Below are 21,791 nucleotides of genomic sequence, written 5' to 3' on the forward strand. Positions count from 1 at the left end.
ATGGACTGAATGCAGAATAATGTCATACATTCACCCCAGGACAGTGACATTCTGCCAGTAGGCCCCCACTCGAGTGACACAAACTTTTGGATCCATAAAATGTGACACACTGGCATCACCGATCTGTGTACTAAATACATGGCGAGCACGGTAGTCCACTATTTGCATGACAAGGGCAAACGTGGTGTGCCCCTTGACGTCACTAGACTGACATAAGCAAAGCCTGGACCAAAGGAAAGGCTTGGGTCTCCTTGCACATGGTACATTGGTGTGAGAGTAGGATAAAAAATGATGATACCACAGAGATGCAGTCAGACATACATGGCAGGGATACGTGATTATACACCATGGGGGGACGTTCCCACCCCACCCCACCCCAACACATCAAACAAATCTTATTTATCTTTCTGTTTTTTGCTGCTACTATTTATAAATACACAGTGTGGTACAAACATACTTATATATGCATTTATATAAGTGAAATTTATTTATTTTGTCATTTACTCCTGCAAATAAAGTAGCTTAAAACAATACTTTCTGTTTGAAACAGTCTGCCATGTACCCGCTTTGGCTTTAGCATCAACATCATTAGACTATCACTCTTAGACTAGAGCCTACTGCATCTTTGTATCAGCAGCAGAATCTGCTCTATCTGAGGCTTATTTTTGTCTCTTGTTGAAAAATAAATTCAAAGGAAAAATCTGTGTTTTGCATGTTCGCTGTTTTTAGACGCATGTGGTTTGCACTGCATTTATCTACCAGAGTCCACTAAGATTCTGGTGCTATCTTTAACACCCAGAAAGGTACAACCAGATTTGTTGTTGTGACTCTGAATGCAATTACTTATAAAGGAGGATTTTATGGTTGCCATGAAAGCTGCATGCCAGTTTAAGTTCATCTTTATGATGCGCCACAAACTATGGTAACTTCTAAATTCTATTTTCACGCATCCCAGGTTATCCGCTCTTGTGCTCAACTATATACAAATGCTGGATTCTGGTGTTACCTAGTTTGAAAAAGCACTATGAGATTTAGAATTTCTACTCTCTTTGGTCCACCCCCTAATCTTGCTTAACTCTGACTTCTTTCTTGGCTTGAGCCCTTAATTTACTTTCTAACGAGTGTTATCCCAAAACAAACATTGGCATAGCCATTGGGACCTTTTTAAGTGTTGAGCCATGCAGCACATTATCTTGACTGCTGTGCCGCCAAGGATTGAAGAGCTGTATAATTACTTTGCACTGTTTCATTCAGTCTGTTGTGAGGTGTTTACAGTCTCTAGTTCGCTACCAACTGTGTAAGCTATTTAAAGATTTCAATCTGATTTAATAGGTTTGGAGCAGTACGAGAGCTTTTGGTGACTTCACTTTCCATAAGCCCTGCAATTGGTTAAAAGCTAATACTCCACCCCAAAATAGTTGACACTAATCATCAACAAAAAAAACACTCTAACTACTACACCATTAGAGATCTCCTTAATCCCTTGGAAGATGTTGCTTAGCCACACATAGGCGTGTAGTTGTATTATGTATTGTGTTGGGCTGGGTAAGCACATGCAGTGGAGATGTGGGGAAGGGCTGTCCAGATGACGTGGTCTCCTGGTAATGAGAGAGCCCAGTCAGCTGTATAAAGACAAGATCAGTACAATGATGGCCTATAAGTGCCCTCTGACTCGCATACAAGTTGGGAATGGGCTTCTTGTTAGAAGAGGGGACATCGGTGATGGTTGTAGGATGGAAGGTCCTAGTACGGGCATCAGAAGAGCGTGTCAGGCTTTCGTGTGGAACAGTTGTACGACATTTACTGCAGCATATAAATTGCCAGAACTGACCGAATGTAAGATTTAGGACATAACCTAAAGTGATGAGAAGCAGCCAGGCAATTGTCAGGTGGAATGTGCTTGGTCTTAAGAAGGACGGTTGGTCTTACTTGGGCAGTGGGCACACCAGCCTGTAAGCTCAGAAGAGGCAATATGGCGATGGGGCACAGTCATTATGTCAGATTAGAGCTGCAGCTTATTTTTTAATTCTTTTTTTTTTTTTAAAGACGGCAAAGAAAACCTGAAACAATATTATACACTCTATCAGCATAGAGCTGTGCACAGCTGAGACTGAATTTAGCCACTTCCCACTCCTGCCCTCACCATGTAGGGACAGTACCAAATCCAGGTGGGTCTCGGGCCTGGTCGCTGTAATGCTGTTCAGCTTTGTCCCAACCACCTCTAATTTAAATAATAAAAAAAAGCAAAAAAAGCATTGCCCTGAGCACAAAGTGAGGATTGTTGGAAAATAGTTTTCAAAAACGAGCAGTGGTGATTTAAAAATAAAGAATATCGGGGTTCAGGGGTGGGGGGTGGGGGGTTTAAAAAACACTGATATTGAGAGGGCAGGGATGAAGAAGACTGCCCAAAAAAAGGATTTTAATTTAACTGGGGTGGTTGTGTGTTTAATAACTGAGTGGAAGGATGGCGGTGAAGAAAACAGCCCAGAAAAAAACGAAAACTAGTAACATATCTGCATCTGGTGTGGCTGCTGTAGCCAATGATCTTGCTGTGACGTAAGACAAACAAGTGGCAAGAAAGTGAAATACCTGCTGACCCATACTGCTGCAGACGTAATCAGTTTTCTGAAGGAAGATGCAGCAGAGTTCATCCGGAGCCGTGCACACACTCAAGGCAGTCTGCGGCGGCACAGGGTCCTCTGTTGCCATTTGTTTGCTAATGTTTTGGTAAAGGCTTAGTTGTACCCGTTTGGCGCCCAAAATCTTTTTAACTTGCTACACATTTTTTAGGCTTGGAATTTGGGGGGGTTCCTTTTTTATTTACTACGAGTGTTATGTTCTTGCTGGAAAAGTTTTAATAATTGAATTTGGGGGCTATACTGGGGGAATGCTTCTTTACTGGTGAAATCACTGCTGCTAATGTAATTGGAGTGTGTTGTACTCCTTTCTTTTCCGCATTTTTTGCACTTTCAAGGCTAGTCCCGCCCAGCGGCCATCTTGGACGTGCCTCGTGCCGGCAGCGTTCTAGTTTCTGCACGTCGCACGCCCCGTCAGCCTCCTCTACTTAATGGCCTCTCCTCGGATGCACGCAGCGGGCGCGCCTAAGGCTAGCTAGTCCGCGCCAACTCAGTGCCCAGGCCAGAAATGCTGTCCATGGAGGGGGCCTGCAAGTAGAAGTCCATTTCAATAGTGAGTTCCTTATCAATTGTAGACCCCCTCCCTGCCCCTCACATTGTTGCTACTCACCACTGTCTAATATGACTTTTGTCTGTTCGGATTGCGGGTTTAGGCCTACATGTGTTTCTTCTCTGAGCACTTTGCCTAAAAAATAATCTAGGCCACCGCTCATTAAGGCTGCCCTGATCGATGCCAGATCTATGAAGAAGCATTACGTGGATATTTTTGATCTGGTCTCTGATCATTTATTGGATATTCTTTTTATTACTGAAATGTGGCTGGACGTTTCATCAAACCCTATTGTCACACTGGCTACTCCTCCCGGCTATGAAGTACATCGGGCCGATCGCCCAGCGGAAAGGGAGGTGGCCTTTCCATTATGCATAGAGCAAATTGGGCTCTTCGTAGTGAAACGTCTAGCCTTTGGGGTGTGTGTGAAGCTGTAGATTTTATGTAAAGCTTTCAGCCCACTTCACATTGGGTGGGCACTTATTTATCGCCCCCCCTGGTACGTTGAATGGTTTTCTTCAATCATGTGGAGACGATATGGCAGAACTAGCTTTGCGCTTCTCTTAGTATGTGATCCTTGGGGATGTTAATCTCCATTTGGATCATCAGGAGTCCTGGGAATCGTCTGCTTTCCTTGATGCACTTCAATCGGTCCAATTAAGTCAATGGGTCACATACTCTACTCGGGAAGCGGGTCAAAGTCTTGACCCCATCGGTTCAAATTTTGCGATCCAGGTGGATAAACCTTTGCCTCTTTCTTGGTCGGACCACTTCCCGATCTTTTTTTCTTGGGAAGGGGCGCGTGGCAGAAGCAATCCGAGAGTGTTTGGATGCCGGCGGGAGGGCAGCATTGGTTATGCTAGACCTCATTGGCATTTGACACAGTGTCTCATTCTCTGCTCCTTAACCGCCTCTCGGAAATTGGCATCACTGGTTCCGTCTGGGGTTGGATTAGGTCCTTCATCGAAGCCTGAACTCAGCCGGTCTGGCTCCCCCTCTGTGTGTCTCACAGCCTCCGCAGTTGGCTACAGGTGTTCCGCAAGGGTCATCCCTTAGTCCCCTTTTATTTAACATCTGTTACTACGCTGGTTTCTCTAGCGGAATCACTGGGGGGCTAAGGTTATGGCCTATGCCGACGACACCCAGCTTTTTTCGTGGGGAAGAGACAATGAATCTGTCCAGTCAGCACACCATTGTCTTGCCTCTGTTTTCCATTGGCTAGCCTAGGCCCAGCTGAAGTGTAACAAAGGGAAGTCTGAGGTTCTCTTGTATGGGACCTTTACGGTCGACTTCAGAGCTAAGTTAGGGCCTCCTGGTTTTCCCCTGCCTTGTGCAGGGAATACTACAAAAAATTTATGGATATGGGTTTCTGAGAACCTGAATTTCTCTACATAAGTTAATAAACTTGTCGGGACGTGAAAACCCTGAGAATATTCCTTCCCTTACTTCCAGGACCTGCCAAAGAAACCGTGGTCAGCGATTCATGTCTATCTCGCCTGGACTACGCGAATGCCATTTGTGTGGGCATTCCTGGGTACCATTTAAGCAAATTGCATGTTGTTCAAAACTCTGCCTCTAGATTCCTGCTTGGCTTGTCTAAAAGGTTTAGTGTGCGTTCGCATTTGCACTTGCTTCCTTTGGAGGCTCGAAATCAATTTAAAATGCTTTCCATTGCCCATAGGGCCCTTTATGGTGAGGTACCTAGCTCTCTTCAGAAAAGATTTCTTTTACACTCCAGCTCGACGGCTGCGATCCTCTTCGCAACTTTTGCTGCAGACCCCCAGATTCAATCGTCACAGGTTGGGTGGCTGTTCACTTGTCAGAAAAGCTAGTCTGGCCTGGAATGCTTTACCTTTGGCGCTACGGAGCATTCAGAACCATGCAATGTTTAAAAAAAAAAAAAAAAAAGCTTAAAACTTTCCACTTTGAGATGACCCTCTGGTTTCTTTTGCCTTTCTCTTTAACGCGCCAGGACACTGTCGAGTAACTGAATGCGATATACATTTATTTAACATAACAATGTTGCTGACACAATTTCTTGGAATATAATTACAAAACAAAGCTACGCCATAGTCTTACCATTTCCTACAAAATGGTGTTTCTTCCATTTTTTAATGGGTGTACGGTCTTTTCTGACGCTTTTTGCCCGTTTCTTTTTCTTGATATGAGAAATGAAACACCATGTACAAGTTCAGATGGCGTCTCCCAGCCTATGCCAAGAGTATTTGAAGAGAAACCACTTGTGCTATATTTAGGTAATTGTCGGTTATGGACAATTCTTTGCACGACTAGAATGACAATAAAAAAGAGCCTTTGGGGGCGCGGCAAATGATGCAGCCACACGGCTTTCTTAAATGAACATGGCGCCCATAGTGAACTGAAAACAAAACAAAAATACAGCTCCCAAAGTAAACAAGAGAGTGCAGCTGCCTTGAAGAAGAAGCTAACACAACAGGTGATGGACCAAATGTGGATCAATGTCACACACTCACCCCAGTCCAAAGATCTGGGCCCAAATCCATCGTTTTTCCTCGGATGCTTGATTCCGTTCTGGGAAGGACATGGCTTTTGTAGTTCAGACTGGACTGTTCCCATGGGGCACAGGGTCAGAGCTGATTTGCATATTGCCATTGTCTAACCCAGGGTGGTGTGGAGTGCAAAAAAACGATGGATTTGGGCCCAGATCTTTGGACTGGGGTGAGTGTGTGACATTGATCCACATTCGGTCCATCACCTGTTGTGTTTGCATATTCCGCCCTAAGTGCGCTGGGGATGCCCAGACGTGGGTCCCAGGCACTCCACACCACTGGAGTCAAGCTAGCCGGGCTGATGAGAGGTGTTACCTCGAAATTGGTCCGGTCCTCGGATGCTTGATTCCGTTCTGGGAAGGACATGGCTTTTGTAGTTCGGACTGGACTGTTCCCATGGGGCACAGGGTCAGAGCTGATTTGCATATCGCCATTGTCTAACCCAGGGTGGTGTGGAGTGCAAAAAAACGATGGATTTGGGCCCAGATCTTTGGACTGGGGTGAGTGTGTGACATTGATCCACATTCGATCCATCACCTGTTGTGTTTGAAGAAAAAGCTAGCACGCAAATTAAGTCATGGACCTTTAATGAAGCCAGTGTACAAAGTATACCACGCAAACACTTGTCACTACAATCCAAAATCCCGAGCGGAGCAGGCAAACGTAAGAGTGTTCACAGAGTATCATAAATTGAAAAAAAGAGTAAGGGCACATGTAACAGAAGCAGTCCTCTGGGAGGTTACAAAAGTCCAAACTAGGGACTATTCAGCGTATTCACCAAACAAAAGCCGGCATTTACAAAGGACAGTAAGAGGATCCAATGAAAAAGATTGGCAGTGCTTGAAGCCCATATTGTAGATACAGCATGTCTCGAAGAGGCTAGGCCTTAGTCAAGGTTGCTGCAAGCTGCCAGAGCTAGAACGCTCTGCTTGTGAGCACTCTAACTACGGTGTAAAAATGTTTTTTCTCACAAACAGTAAAAAGTGCATTTTCCTGAACTGTCTTTTAAATTCCGTATGGTGATATTTGCCTAACTCTGTACCAAAACACTCTTTTCCTAGGCCTTGGACCGAAAATCCAATATCTCCAAGCAAAAAGCACAGACCCAACCATGTAGAAGTTCAGGGTCAAATACCGAACATGGCTCTGCCTCCAAAGAGATAGTCCCACTTGTCTTCCCCTTTTGATTTGAGACCTTGACCATAGACAGTTATATGTTCCAATTGTAGAACTTTTAATAGGCAGGCATAGCGGTGCCATCGCACAATCACTGAGAGCATGGGTGAGTTATGATTGGCTGCAGTGTTTGTCAACTGGCTACATTTCTTCCCACAAAATAGCCTTGGAGATACATACACATGGGCCACTTGCAACATTATTTGACCTCTCTTCAGGCACGGTATTGTGCTAAAAACAGAATTTCTGTTATTTTTTTTAAGAGGAAAAGAATAATCTTTTCCTTTACGGCCAACAAAATTATGATTTCTCACCAGAACAATTCATACCATCAACCCATAGTTAAAACTAGTCAGTCCCACAAGGATAACACATATGCACTAAATTATATATTCGGACACGTGTATGCACCAACCTGCACAACCTACGACTTTTCGAATCGCTTTTGCAAATCTTATTTTTTGGGACCAGTAGACCCCTAACGATTTGTAATGTGTCCTGCACCTCTGTATAACACGTTCTTTACACAGTCCAAGGAAACTCTAAATGTATTAGCTGGAGAGTACCAACCCTCGCCCTATATTATTGGTAAGGTTAGTAAAAATCAAAAAAATTTAAAACAAAATTCACTGAGAGGAAGTCTGTTACATTTATATCCTTGTTCACAATTTTAGTTAAGCTAGTGTTGTTCTAAAGTCATATTTCCAAGCAGGATGGTTGTACTTCTCAAATTTTTGGGTGACTGCATTCTCCTGCAGAAGAAAATGCACAATTTTATGGCTGAACCTATTGTGCCTCCGGCCTATGTGTTTGCATGTGATTGCCACACAATTTTTTTCCCATTTTAACTATAATTTGATCAATTGTATTTGTTTCTCCAAGAACTTTTTTTGGCATGATCTTTTTGAGATATTAACAGCTCTTAATTTCTTATACAGCTCCCGCCATTCAATGAAAGCACTTTGTGCAGTAATCAGCCTTCAGATGATCTCAGTGATGGTAAGTAATTGCGGTTTGAATTAAAGTAATTTCTGATGTGCCCAGGTTTCTGTTTTCTGTATGTTGAGTGATGAAATCCATTCCAATTTTTTTTGGTTTCATTTAGTGCTTAGAAACCATGTCATTTGATTTCAAATCAAGGTGTTGAATAGTTTAGCAATTTAACTGAGAATGTAATCTCTAGTTGTTTTGGCTAGTACAATATTTCAGCACTTTTGGGTTAAAGCTCTCCGGAACCATGCCATGCTGTATTTTGCTTTGCAAGTTTTAGGACTATTTTTTATCAATTTTCGATTTTGCTCCAAGTCATGGTTGTCTGTATTCCTCCAGGTTTGTTTATTGCTTAGCTGCATTCTGTTTAATAACTTTTAAATTTTAAGAACTTTATGAATATTAATTTTCCTCACACAGCATACCTAAGGGTTGACGGAAGCCTGTTTCTTTCTTAATATGCTGAATCTCGGGTCCCAGCCTCCAGCAGCCAGTTCATATTTCCCTGTCTCAGAATGACTACTTTTATTTATTTTTTTGTCTCCTGAAAAAGTTGACAAACTTCCTCAAGCATGAGCTTAATTCACAAATTATTCTTGTAAACTGTACTCGTCAATGCATAACATCTGCCAGCGTGATGTTACTGCTGGATTTCAGAGGTTAGTGGTTGGGTAGTGGATGTTCTGGGAATTGGAGGAGGAAGTGTTGAGGTTGAGAGAGCTGAGTAAAAGCACACAGACTTCGAGGTTTCTTGGTATTGGTCATTTTCCACATATCCTCTACTCCGGTAGAGTGCAAATATATTTCCCCAGTGCTATAGGTTGGAATCCCTCCCAAATTTAATTGGGATGCAGGGGAATGGGTTTCTTCATTGGAAAATATTTTCCCTCCAAATGTGATAAAATATTATCTTTTTTGAATGTCCTAGAAATCGGACTCAGATATTTGTAGGGTATTGCAAGATTCTTTCCTCCCATGAAAGTTGCAAAATCTCATAGAAATTCATATCCCCTTTACACCTTTAGTTTCAGGCACCGCTCTTGTTGATTTGGGGGTGGTGGGAGATGCTCCAGATCAGAGATCAAAGGTAATGAAGACCTGTTTTTCTGCTTGATCTTGTTTTTCAGTGTTTGTTTCCATGCGTTTTGGCTTCTGATATGGTGTAGTCCACCCGAAGTCGTTAATTTCTCTGCCAGGTATGAAGGGGTGCTGTTTAATGTGGCCTTTTATGTGATGCAGGTTGGTTACTCTCACTGAAGAAACCCAGCTTGGACTTATAATTTTAGCTATTGTCCATTCATTTAGCATGCCACCAGGCATTGCCAAAATAATTCTAAAAGTAGTTATTGAACACTCAAGCAATTTCTTTTTCTGTCCATTACTGTACATCCCAAATTAATCACGATTTCAGCCTGCTAAAAGTGAGGGAGACTGTCCTCTGCCGTTCTGAACAGTGGTCCAGGGTTCATGGTTGTACTGCCCTACTTGTCAGACTGTATCTCTGTTCTTATTCTAATATTGATGACAGGCTATCAAACTGAGTTGAAAGGGAACACCTACCCACCATAAAATGGGGTTTTTGCAGGTGAGAACATAGACATTAATGCAGTTTCTTTTTTTGAAGGAACATTTCCTTTACTTTTATACTGGTAAAAAACTTGTTGTTGGGCCAGCTTTATTTAAAGTATATTTGGCTTCTTGTATTTAATATTTTATGTAATTTCGTTTAGTGTCAGTCTTGGGTGGATGACGAGCAACTTTGCATCTAGATAATTTCCCCAAATCATAATGTTGAACCTTATTAGACTTCTGGAAGAATGTTTAGTGTTAATGGATCAAAATTTGGGCCATGTCTCTGCAGCCTGTCAGACTTGCTATGAATGATATCCACCTCAAATAAAATATTTTGGCTTGCCTGGTGTGGAATTGAGTGCCTTATAGAAATGCTGCACACAGAGACTAAAGCCTCCACATGAAAGTCTTGAAAATGGGAAAAGCAGTTGCGGAGCCCAATGTTTAAAATGTAGGTGCCGATGGCTTTTCCACATATAGCCAAGTATTCGATCTCAAGACACCAAGACATTTGATTGACTACTTGATGGGAGTGGTTAGGGGTCTTCTCTCATCATTGTCTACGATGAGTCCATGCTGAAGATAAGTACAAGTTATGTATTAAGTTTATTCAGCGGCCATGAAAAGGGCACTTTCACACTACTGAGTCACTTTAAGTTTTTGAAGAGGATTTCTGAGAAGACTCAAGAGTGGGGAGGAATTGTACTGAGACTCGTCCATCATAGATGAGGTGGAAGAGGACTTGAGTTAACCCCCCATTTCTGGAGCTGATTATTGATAATTCAACAATTCCACAAAAATCTAATTAGGTTTTCACTGTCCACTTTCATCGTGAACTTGTAATGGTCATAGAGATATTAAGTGAGATATCTGAATAGATTACTCACAGTTCTGACCTCTTGCAGGAAAGAACTGTTTACACAGTGCTACTAATTCTATAGTAAATTTTAGGTGAAAGTTTCGAGTGTGACACAAATTGGGAAATAAATGACCTTGAATGTTAGCACCATCATGTGTTTCTGACACATCAGTGCTTAACACTCCAGTTTAAGAGAAAAATAAACTTGCTTCAGTACATGGTGAACATTTTTCATACCTTTAATACTCAACCGAATTTATGTAACATTTTAAGATTTTTTTATATACATTCTTGATCTCTCTTTTTCTCGCCCTCCCTCCCCACCCCCGTGGAATGCCCTTCTTTGGTGGCATTGGGGAGTGGTTTTACCAGCTTTGTGGGATGAGTTTAGTCCTGTCTTTTTGGGCACTTTCTCTGATATCTTTTCCAAATATTTGTGTAAAGTTTTTTCCTACAGTTGTTTTTTTTCCCTACAGATTCAAGGTGGGGAGTGGGATGGCCGGTGGGATGGTGGCGGCCATAAATCTTTCTGAATGTTGGTGTAGTAGTTTCTTTTTTCTGTTTTTGTGCTGCTGCCCATGATTTTAGCACCACCTAGTACTAGTCCTTTTTTAATCCAGTGGATATTTAGCCATGCGGTTTGCAACAGTCTTTTGATGCCACTCGCATGGCATGCTTCACTTCTTACTTTAAAATTTCAAAAAAGGATAAATGTTATCAACGGAATGCATTTAGATCATGGGGTTCTGATTGAATGGTTATGCACACATGTTTGGTAAATAAGCTACATGTTTGTCTGGTTTGGTTCATTGATAGAGATGCTATTTTGCAGTGTATGCATCAATGGAGTGAGTTTCCAGTAAGTGATTGCGTTATACATTTGAAAAATAACACAGCTACCCATGTTAAATGTTCTGTGCCTACTTCCCAAACGACAACTTTTCTTTCTGCAGTAATTCTCTTCCTTTGTTTAAATGTATGTTATTCTTGAAAATACAAAGGATTCTAATCTTTTTCTTTTCCCCCCCTTTAGGGGATGACGATTACCAGAGAATTGAATTTGGTGTGACTGAATTCATTAATGCTGATATTTCTTTGCTGAACAACACAGACTACAGTATTTCAAGTACTCTAAACCCCCAGGCGCCAGAATTCATTCTTGGTTGTACACCAGCACAGAAAAATCATGACGACGACCTTCTTGATGAAAATAACTACGAGTCTATTGACTGCCAGTTCACAGAGCATGCCCTTTCTTTGGATAGTAGTTCAAATCCTGATGAAGGGATAGGTAGTCTAGGACAGAGGGAGCGAAAAAAGAAGAAAAAAAGACCTCCTGGATACTACAGTTACTTGGAAGGTGCCACTGATGGAGGCCCTACAGAGACCCTTGTTAATGGTCATGTCGGTTTGTCAGGACTAAACAGTATAAGCACAGAGGATTTGGAATTTACATCTGATGTCCTAGTATCTTCAGTCTCTCCTAGGACTTGTAATACACCAGAAAACTCTCTGGACTTCAATGAAGCTCTATCTGACGATGCTTCAGTTTCTAATGCACTAGACAATACCAGGACTGCTGAGCAGCCCGACTTAGACAGTGTTATAAATTCCGAACAATCTTACATCCCTGCAGAGAGTGGAAGGGAATGTATAGAAAGGACGAATGTACAGCCTTATGATGTTATTGATACTACTGAAAATCAAGAAGTTACGTATGGTCAGACACTTGAATGTCCCGAGGAAGGGACCACTGCCAATGGATTTGAATCATACACTGCAGAGAGCACTTGCTCAGAGTTAGCCAATCAAGAGGAGACATCTGTTGCTGAGGCAGCAGGAGCTGCTCCTGGATCGGCCTACAGTAATCAGCCTGCTAAGTCGTGGGCTAGTCTTTTTCATAATTCAAAGTCCTCTGCATCCACTACTGCAGCCTATGTTGAAACTAAGTATGCCCCACCTGTCACCACATCTCATCTAGTCCCTGAAAAACAGGTTGAAGTTAAAGAGGGGCCTGTTCCAGTTTCAGAGGATCCCGTAGCCATAACAATTGCAGGTATAGTTTACTCAGACAAGAGTAAATTGAAACACGAAAGCCAACACAAGCCTTGGAGCAAGGTTCATTCTGATTTCAAGTAGTGTTCATCATTGTTTGAAATGGGGCAAACTTGTTTGCCTATTATATTTGAATACCAAAGTAGTATAAGAGTGGGGGTGGAAACTGAGTTTGATTTAGAGGGGTTTCTTTAGAGAATTCAGACCACTTGAATCAGTCTTTTTTTAAATTTGTATTTACGTTTAAATGTGTCTAATAACATTGAATTAATAGAATTTGAACAAGTGTTGAACCCTGGAATATCCCTTCTTGCAGTTTTTTGTGCTCATGTTATAAATAAGCCAATTGCTCAAATCATTATGGAACAAGAGCCCTACTCCGGCAGTCTGTATAACAACTGTGCTGTTAGTTACTTGTGTTCATTTTTTTCCGTTTTTTTTGTTAAAGAAATATTGAGGTCGCAACTGTTCATATTTGTTTGTGGTACATCACTGTCCAGAAACTTTATATTCTGTTACGTTAAGAAAATCATTGATGCAGTTCAATTTTTTTTTTCTTTTGCACTGCTTTCTTTTATGCATACTTTAGTTTTCCATTGGAAGCAGAATTCTTGTTGACTGATTAATGTGGCACTGTACTTCCACCATGATTGTGTATAGACCACTTTCAACAAGAATGGAGGTCTGCAAGCCGCCTATGAAGTGTTATTAATGATGTCCTTTATCACTGGTAGTGATGCTGAAAGACATCTTTTCTTCACAGATTCAATGCTTATCCTTGTGGTTTGTGTCCTCTCCCTCTCCTGCTGGCTTGAAAATCTTAGATTTCATTTCCTAGGCAACATTTCCTTGCACGTTGCAGATTCTTCGAAGTGCTTTGTTGCAGATGGCTGCCATCAGTCTGTACAACCCATTTTTGTATTTAATGTGGTTGCAAACTAATGTGTGCATATTGGATACTATTTCTTAAACTAAACTCCGAGATGTGCTGTGGCTTTTCTCAGCTTGTCATTCCTTAGAGCATCTTCGCTTTACTCCTCCACTTTAGCCTAAAACAGGGATTCTAAGTATGAATCATACTTATATTTTTTAAATGTGTTGGCCAGTGCAAGAGAACCAGGAAGCCAGTTTTCTCTGCTCTTTCAAGATTGTGATAGTAAGGTAATGCGTTAAAGTGAATTGCCCTGTAATATTTTGCTGCATTGACTGAGAAGGGAAATATTTTCTTGTCACAGAATTCTACCCTTTGGATGGGAGTGTTATGCATTCCACTGAAAGTTTCTGTTCAGTAGATCATTGGCAAGACTGATTTAATACTAAGATTATGCCGCATAGTGATTTGAAGCATAGAGAAAGTTAACTAAAGAAAAAATATACATAACATTTTGCATATCCCCCCTTCAAAGTTTATAGCACCTAACTCAAAGTAGCCATGGGGGTACAATGCATAGAAGTAAAAAACTCTAACTGGTAGTATTGGCCAATCCAGGTTTTTAGCTTACTTTTAAAAAAATATATATTTTTGGTTGCTGTGTTTTCGGTTCACCTTTGTGTGCTTTTATTTATTTGAAATAATTCAACTAGAATACTGTACTGCTTTCTTTTATTAATCTTTACATTACTTAGTTATTTTTAAACCTTTTTCTATATATCTCCTGCTATGAGATGGTAGTTACTTAAGTGCTGACACGCCTCTGATTTGAGAGACAAAGTTTGCCTCTATCACTACTACAACTTACAGCCGAGTGCTATCTATTTGTTTACTTTTAGCTTTTCAAAACATTGACAGTCTCCTGATCACCTCTGAGTACATCTTTTTATGATTTAATGGGAAATTCAGTGATTGATTTTAAACTGATGTCGCATACTTTTAGTATCTGCCTTCCACACTGCATTGGAGGATTCTTGTGAGTTATATGAGCTTTCTGAAACAGCTACTAGGAGAACCAGACCTATCTCTGCCATGTGTTTTAATCCCTCTCAATACCAACTAAAAGCTCAAATACTTTATAGAAAATTATGCTGATTCGAGTTCACATTTTCTTGTGTAGGATTGCTGTTACTATACAAATTTGGTACTTTTTCAAAAGAGGGAGGTAGTTTTATTTTACCATGAAATCACTTCAGCTTGGTTAGATTGAGTTGCTCTTCCCTGACTTGTTTAGCTGACCAGCTATAGCCCCTCTTTCCTATTGCACCAAATAACAGCCGTTGATTACTACATAGTTGTTTGAAGTATGTACTGTAATGCAAAAGCACATCTAATTTACAGATCTGTTCAAAGTACTGCTATAATATGTAGTGGCTGTTTAATAGTTATATAAAAACGTTATTAAAACTCTTAATTGTTGTGTGATCTTTGCTCTTGCATGAATTGCTAATTCATTTTCTAGATTCACGTACATGTATGCAAGTTTGAAAACATATCTGATCACATTGTCAGATTGTGCAGGGATGGAGGGGTATTGAAGCTGTTAAACAACCCAGGGAGATAGCGAATAATTTAGTTGTAAACATTTTTTTTATTCATTGTGGACTGGTAAGGGTATGCTTTTTTTGCCTGGAACACTCCATATTCAGTAAACACATTGTGAAAATCCAAATAAGAGTAATCTAGGATAGCAGCACATGTACTGTAGATTTATTGATGTGTTTTTAGAAGGTGGGTTCAGGTATTGTAGAGCTTCCTTAAGATATTGTGCAAACCTCATAAGGTTCAGGATCTGTTCAGCAGCATGCACTGGCATTGGAAACGCCTTTAAATTCTTGTAAGATGTGGCATGTCATCTTTGCTTTGGTTACCACCCCAGCCCTCATCTCAAGCTTTTCTTTTACCTAAATTCCCAAGTGGGTATTTGTGTAGTGGATTAAACTTCTCCATTCACTTCCTCCTTTTATTTACAAAGAAATGGGTCTCGTAATGTGCACATTTATAATGTTTTCTTTCAACCAGTTTAACCTCGATCCACAGCATCTTGAGTACTGCCAACCACTATAATAGTTTTAAACTGTACCCGGCTGCCGTAGAAACGTCTTTTTAGTTGAGCTGAAGCTGAATTGCTTACACTCGCTACAACTACACTTCCTTGAATCTTCATTTTACACTGATGTTGTACTCCCAAGCTGCTTTTCTGTCTTCTTTGTTGCACAATGAATGGAATGCAAAGGTACAACCGGGAGGAAACGTAACTTCATCTTCAACTGCTATGGAGCAGTTCTAGGTAAGCGGGACATGTACCGGGTAGTATGCTTTAGTTCATCGAGGTTCACAGATTTCTTTTGAACAGAGCTATTTCTCCAGTCATAGCGGAGCATCAGTTGTCCCAATCGGGATGAAATCTTTAACATACCTTAACTATTCTGTTGATATACGATCTGGCCTCCCTAGCTAGTGCTTATGAATGTATTTATATGCAAAGCACTGTTTCTTTTGTAGGGAAGTCTCTAACCACCTTGGAACTGATTGGGCATCAGTCAGATCAGTCACAATAATAATGGAACCGAGCAAGTGTCCTTTTACTGGGAAGTAGAAATCTTCTCTTTCCGTAGGCAGCCATTTGCCCTATTTCTTTTTATCCCATATTATTTGCAGAAAGTTCTGATTAAGTAAAGGTTTTACCTCAATTATTTCATAGCTTGAATCAAATGCAAGAAAGATAGAAGTGAAGAGCATGGAGAAAACTCATTGCTTCTTTGCACAGTCCTTTCCATCGTTTTAGGTCAAATTAGCTATACAGCTTCATTACACAAGGTTAACTTCCTTCTCTCTTAAATGATCAACCTCTTTCAACCAGTACAACTTTAATGCTCAACAAATTCTTCTAATCCTCCCTGTATCTGTTATAGCCAGCGCCTACAGAGCTTCTGAGACCCTTTCCCTTATGTGGGACATTTGCTTCTGTGGTGAAATAATACCTGTAAAGACATGTCATGAGGGGCTGAAAGTCTTAGGAGACTACTGCATGATTAAAGATTTCACTCCAGTCCTTTCAGGAAGGCCAAAAAGATATTGGAGGCTTGCATTTTGAAGGTGAAAAGTCTTTTCACTTGAGAAGCAACCCTCATCCCTTATTAATTAACTTGTGGACCCCGCAGCAGCCACCCATCTTCCCTCCCCCAAAGCCTCCAGATCTGGGAAGGAGATTTAGTTTCAGCATGGCAATGTCATAGAATCTGATGTTTCCATTACCTAAAGTAACACTACTATGTATTGATTAAATTAAAGAGGACACTGATTGTTCACTTATTTTGAAGGAATTAATTTAAGAACCGGTGGGGAGGATATCAATTGCAATGGGATTATTCATTGTTATGTAGTGAGTAGATTTAACCTTGGCTGTTAAGGCTGTAAATAAGCAGTCAGCCTGCCATCTTCACAACAGCAGATTGTTCTGTCTCTAACTTTCAACTGCAACCCACCCCCGTAATCCAAGATTTTATTTTTAACTAAATGCATGGTACTTAGTGTTTATGCAGCTTATTCGTTGCCTAATATTCAACCTGCTGCATACAGTGCAGTCTGGCTCATGCAAATTCAACTGAATTGAAATAGCATGCTACTGTCACTTCTTTTCAATCTCGTTGATGGCTCCAGTGTGTTTATCACAGTGGGACACATCTCCGTGGTTGGTGTGTGCCTGCCTATGTGTGGCAGGCAAGCCACTCTGCTTGTTCTTTTCCCTTTCTGATTGCTCTTTCTCCTTCACCTCACATTCCTCACTCTTGACATCTATGCCGCACCAGTTGGTGTAACCCAAGCCTTGGTCCTGAGAAATCTTCTGGTAGATCTAAAAGACACCTTCCTTGGTACTAATCTTATTTGTTTTCTCTTTTCATCTCGAAGTTGATTGCAACCAGTTCTTTCTTCTCACTTGTACGTCCAAACCCCAATCCCATTTGACAAATAATCTCAACAATGGTTGACTCCTTTTGCTGTGGGTGAATGCCTACAAATCTGAAATCTCAGTTCCCCTACCTCTTGGTGCGCCCAGCACTCACTTTCAACACCTCCGTTCTATCCTGGAACAGATCAGGCCATCTTGAGTCAACTGCACACCTTAATTTTTATTTTTTTCTCATTCATATCCATGAACACTGAAGCTATGCTGTAGTTAAATACTAAGAACTGTTGCTAGTGATTCCTGTTCAAAATGATTAAGGCCCTAATAAGTGCATATGTTAAAAACAGGCTCACTCTCACATCAGGTTCCTCATAAAAAGTCTAAAACCAATCAATTTCTTTATCGTCCTTTTCCACAAAATCAATGTTGGCACGTTCAATGCGTCCTCCATCTCAAAAGTGTTTATTTACATCTCACAATATAGTCTTCAGTATGTGATAGTTCCAAACGTTTCTATTAGTCTGTTCGAAGTTGATCTGCTGGTTTGCATGTACACCATGTTCAGGTTAATTTATCTTCATATTGTTTGAGTAGTCCCCGCAATAACGACTTGCTAATCAGTCCAACACCCTTGTGTGGAATGTATTTTAAGATTTTGCTGTTGTCCTATTTCAAACATCTTCCTACTTTCTCTTGAGTCCCTGATGGTCTCTTGATAGACTTTCATAACATTGAGATACATGTGTACACAGAGTGGATATTGGTACATTTCTGTCATTCAATTTTTTTTTGTCTGGCTGAATCCTATGGATTACTTCCATTTCATTGCATGAAAATGAAGCATTGCTCTACTTACACATTCTGCACACTAATGAATCCTCACTCTTTTGTCACATTCTATCCCTTGCCGCACATGTATTTGAAGGCGTATTACTGCTTTTACTGTATAACATGCAATGTAGAAATATAAAACAAGCCTTGTCAATGTCAGTAGTCTGGTTTGAATACAATAATGCATGCATAGGCACATTAAAGTTGGACCTCTTGGCTTTGCTGGTGCTAATTTTGTGTGAAAACAGGCCTGTCGAGCAAACATAGGGTTTATAAAGATTCTTCCTCCTGAATATTTATGCTAGAATTGCAATTATCTGCTCCAAAGATAATTGATTATCTCTCCATCCTCTCCTTAAACCATTGAATGAAAGTCTGCGTTGGTCGGCTCTCTGGTGTGCCATAGATTTTCTGGAGATCCGTCCCAGTCAGAGATGTGATCTAAATCATTGAACTTTGTGCTTGCCACCACTGTTGTACTACACTATTATTATGTTACACTATTACCCTTTACTTATTCAAGAATTCTGCGTCCTTAATGCTTTTCATTAGTTTTGTATGGTTAAGCCCACCTCTGTGGTTATTGAAGTAATTTGCAACGATAGAGATCACCTCACTTCAGTTAAATGTTCTCGTGGAGGCCTGTTCAAGTTGAGAGAGTATAAGAGGAAGACCATGCCAAGTAGATGATATTAGGAGTTGCCAGAGAGGTTCTTGTGACCGAGCATATAGGTGACACGTATAGGAAGGCATGTGGTACCCTAGCTCATCCCTGGGGTGGCTTCACACCCTTTCTAGTTTAGCCAAGTAGTGTGAGCTGGTGCCTATTTTTCATTGTTTTCTGGCTAGAACAGTCTCTGATTCACCCAGTGCAGGCAGCATATAACCACACCAATTTCTAGCATGTGGACAACACCGGTATTGCAGGACAATAATTTGTTGTGCTCTACAGTCTGGAATCACGTCTCTAAGTTTTTTTTAAAGCTTTTTATTGTACATGCTATGTAAAGGTCCTGTCACTCGGGAAGCCTTTAACATTTTTTGCCTCCGCTAGAAGGTACAAGAAACAAAGATAGATGACTTCACATCAGTACGTGGCGTAGTGTCCTTGCATGTCAAGTGGCATTTTCAGGCACCATGACCATCAGTTATCTTGCCACAAAGCAGGCCTTACTGCAGATGTCTAACTTAAAGCTGCAGCCTCAAGAGAGAGACAGTAATTTACTATTAGATCAGAGAAACACTCTACAGCTGCATGCTTGAGGTCTCGTCGCAAAACAAGGACATCTTCTCTACTCTAGCTAATGAGTGCTTTTCTAATTCTGATCAATGAACCTTCGAAATGAGCTAGCCTTTTTATACAAAATAGCAATGTTGAGATCCCTGACTTTGCTGATGAGAGGCTTCCTCTTCTGGTGGTCTGCTCTTTACATGGATCTCGTGAAGCAGTATGTACTCCATGGCAATGTGGGTCGCACACCTCATTGCAGACGAATGCCTTAATTCATTAAACCAATGAAGTTACTTGGCCCTCCTTTACCTCGCTGTATGAATGGAAGGGCTCAAGTGAAAATCACCATTACCTGGTGGAAATATTAATTCTACCTCAAAACACCTTCACTCCAAGCCACTCATTAATTGTAAGTTGAGATTGTTTCAAATGTCATCACCCATGCAAATTGTTCATCAATGCTTAAAAGTTGATCACTTACATCACACTTCGTCCAGTGTGGTTGCCAGGCTTCCATCAAGTTTCAGCAAATCGCCTGAGAGCGACCAAAGAGCACTTAATCTGGGCAAGCACCCTTGTGTAGCCTTCTTAGCGGCTGAAGTTCACTTGTTGGGATAAGTGACATGGTGGTTTTTAAAGCTTGTCCATGAAAATTTGAACTGGGAAAGGAACTTCCAAAAGCTGCAGTTCTAGTGCGAAATAGAGGAACGGAAAAAAGCAGTGTCTCAGGGCTGACTGCTAAAGAGTGAATGGGTGCAGTGAGCCACATGCTCAGAGCTGACTTCTATTAGTGAATTACCAAAATTTAAATGGACAGATATTGCCAGGTATCGGACACTTGCACTTTAAATTTGAAAAGAAGTAAACAAGCGCTTCTCAGCAGGGCAATAGCACTTTTTAGGCGGAAACACTTGGTTTTCTTAGTAGCAACTAGGTATTCTAAAATACTTCTACAGTCTCTAACTCCAAAGGCACCAATCATTGCAGGGAAGTAGGAAAGGTTCTAAGGCTTCGACAGAGGAAGACAAAGTCAGAGTAATCAGACTACTAGTAAGTAATTGCTTCATTGCTGTCGCTGATTCTGAGTGGTTGCTGCTCGCATTAATGTGAACTAAAGTGCCCGTCTGGGGTGGGACTACGTCTCCCAGACAGCAGAGCTGCCAGTCGGGGCTCAGTGAGGAAGGAGGCGACGTGCTAAGTGTGCTAACGGAGTACCGCAATTTGGGTTGTTTCTGAGCAATTTCCCGCCTGCATTACTGTGAACTTATTGTTATCGGTCATGGGTGGGGCTTTGTACCCCAGACAGCAGAGTGGACAGGCAGGGCTCAGTGAGCAATGAGACAACGTGCTACAAAAGTGCCAAAGGAGTACAACAGTGCGGGCAGACCAAGAGCAGACCCATCTGCGCCTGTCCGTGGCTAGACGATGCTGGGCCCATTCTTTGGCCCATATATTGTTCGGCCCTTGGGAGAGTAACAACCTATACAATGTCTGCAGAACGTGGGCGTTCCTTTTTTATTAAATATAGACAAATGTTAAACTGTTAGGGTAGCTTCTGTGCCAACTGCCATCCAACGTACAACAGTGACAATTGGAAGTATGCTTGAAAGAGCTATGGGGATAATTACAAATGAGATCACACTCTCTGAGCGTAGGCGATCATTGGAGTATTTGGCCATGTTAACTGAACCTGGTGGTTGTTCCCCTACCAATGGCAACATATCGAGGTGTTCTGATTCTGGGACTCAGGCATGAATGCATACTGCAGATAGCATACACAACGACGTGAATGGCAATTAAGGATCGGACCCAAAGCCTTTTTAACACTTTGCCACAGCTGGGGCCTGTTGTCAATAGGAAAAAGCGCATAGGAATGGAATGTCCACAATGGCAACAAGTAAACATAATGCCCAACATCGGGACAACTGTCTTTTTAGCTTCAAGTACAGAACTGGTCACAATTAACTCAAACATCAGACTCTAACCTTTGACTCTTTGAATTTTGATTCTGTATTGGTTCCAGAATTTGCTCACTCCCTTTGGGTTAATTTTATAAACCAAAAATGATGACTTTCCTGCATGGCCCACTCGACCAACCTAATCCTGGGTTTTCATTGGTACATTAGAACAGGTTTTTCGCCTTGAGTGAGCTTGATGGGATTGACTGACTGGAATCCACATCCATTCCCAGGGAAGAAGCAATGGCGACCCTGACAGTAACCGTGCCCAAAATGGATACTCAATCATTTTTACCCAATGGTCTCTTTGGTACGTGTTGAAGATATTAAGTTGGAATGTGCCAGTATTTCAATCTAAGATGCTTTTATCAGAATAGCAAATGTTTATAAGACAGCATGATAATATTGTGCTTCAAGAAACTTGGGCAACTCCAATCTGATAATTGATGGTTTTTAGTGTTATAGTATTGCGGCAACTGTCTCTAGATCTGGTTGTGCATCAGGGGGCTTAGCCACCCGGGTGAATTTATCTGCTGGGGGTTGTGCTAGGTCGATTGAAAAAAA

The 21,791-nt window shown here is 41.2% G+C and overlaps 1 protein-coding gene across 2 annotated transcripts in view; it reads left to right on the plus strand.

Moving 5' to 3' along the window:
- Positions 1-21,791, plus strand: part of USP10 (ubiquitin specific peptidase 10) — a 319,435-nt gene that overhangs the window by 86,002 nt on the left and 211,642 nt on the right. Inside the window, exons 3-4 of one of the 2 annotated variants that reach the window (XM_086945847.1) lie at positions 7,829-7,889; positions 11,345-12,367. In XM_086945847.1, coding sequence (XP_086801973.1) covers positions 7,829-7,889; positions 11,345-12,367 — 1,084 coding nt within the window. The remainder of the gene's footprint in view (positions 1-7,828; positions 7,890-11,344; positions 12,368-21,791) is intronic. The other variant, XM_086945848.1, reaches the window with a different exon arrangement.

The sequence above is a fragment of the Lissotriton vulgaris genome, chromosome 12, assembly GCF_964263255.1.
Source record: "Lissotriton vulgaris chromosome 12, aLisVul1.2, whole genome shotgun sequence".
Lineage (NCBI taxonomy): Eukaryota > Metazoa > Chordata > Amphibia > Caudata > Salamandridae > Lissotriton > Lissotriton vulgaris.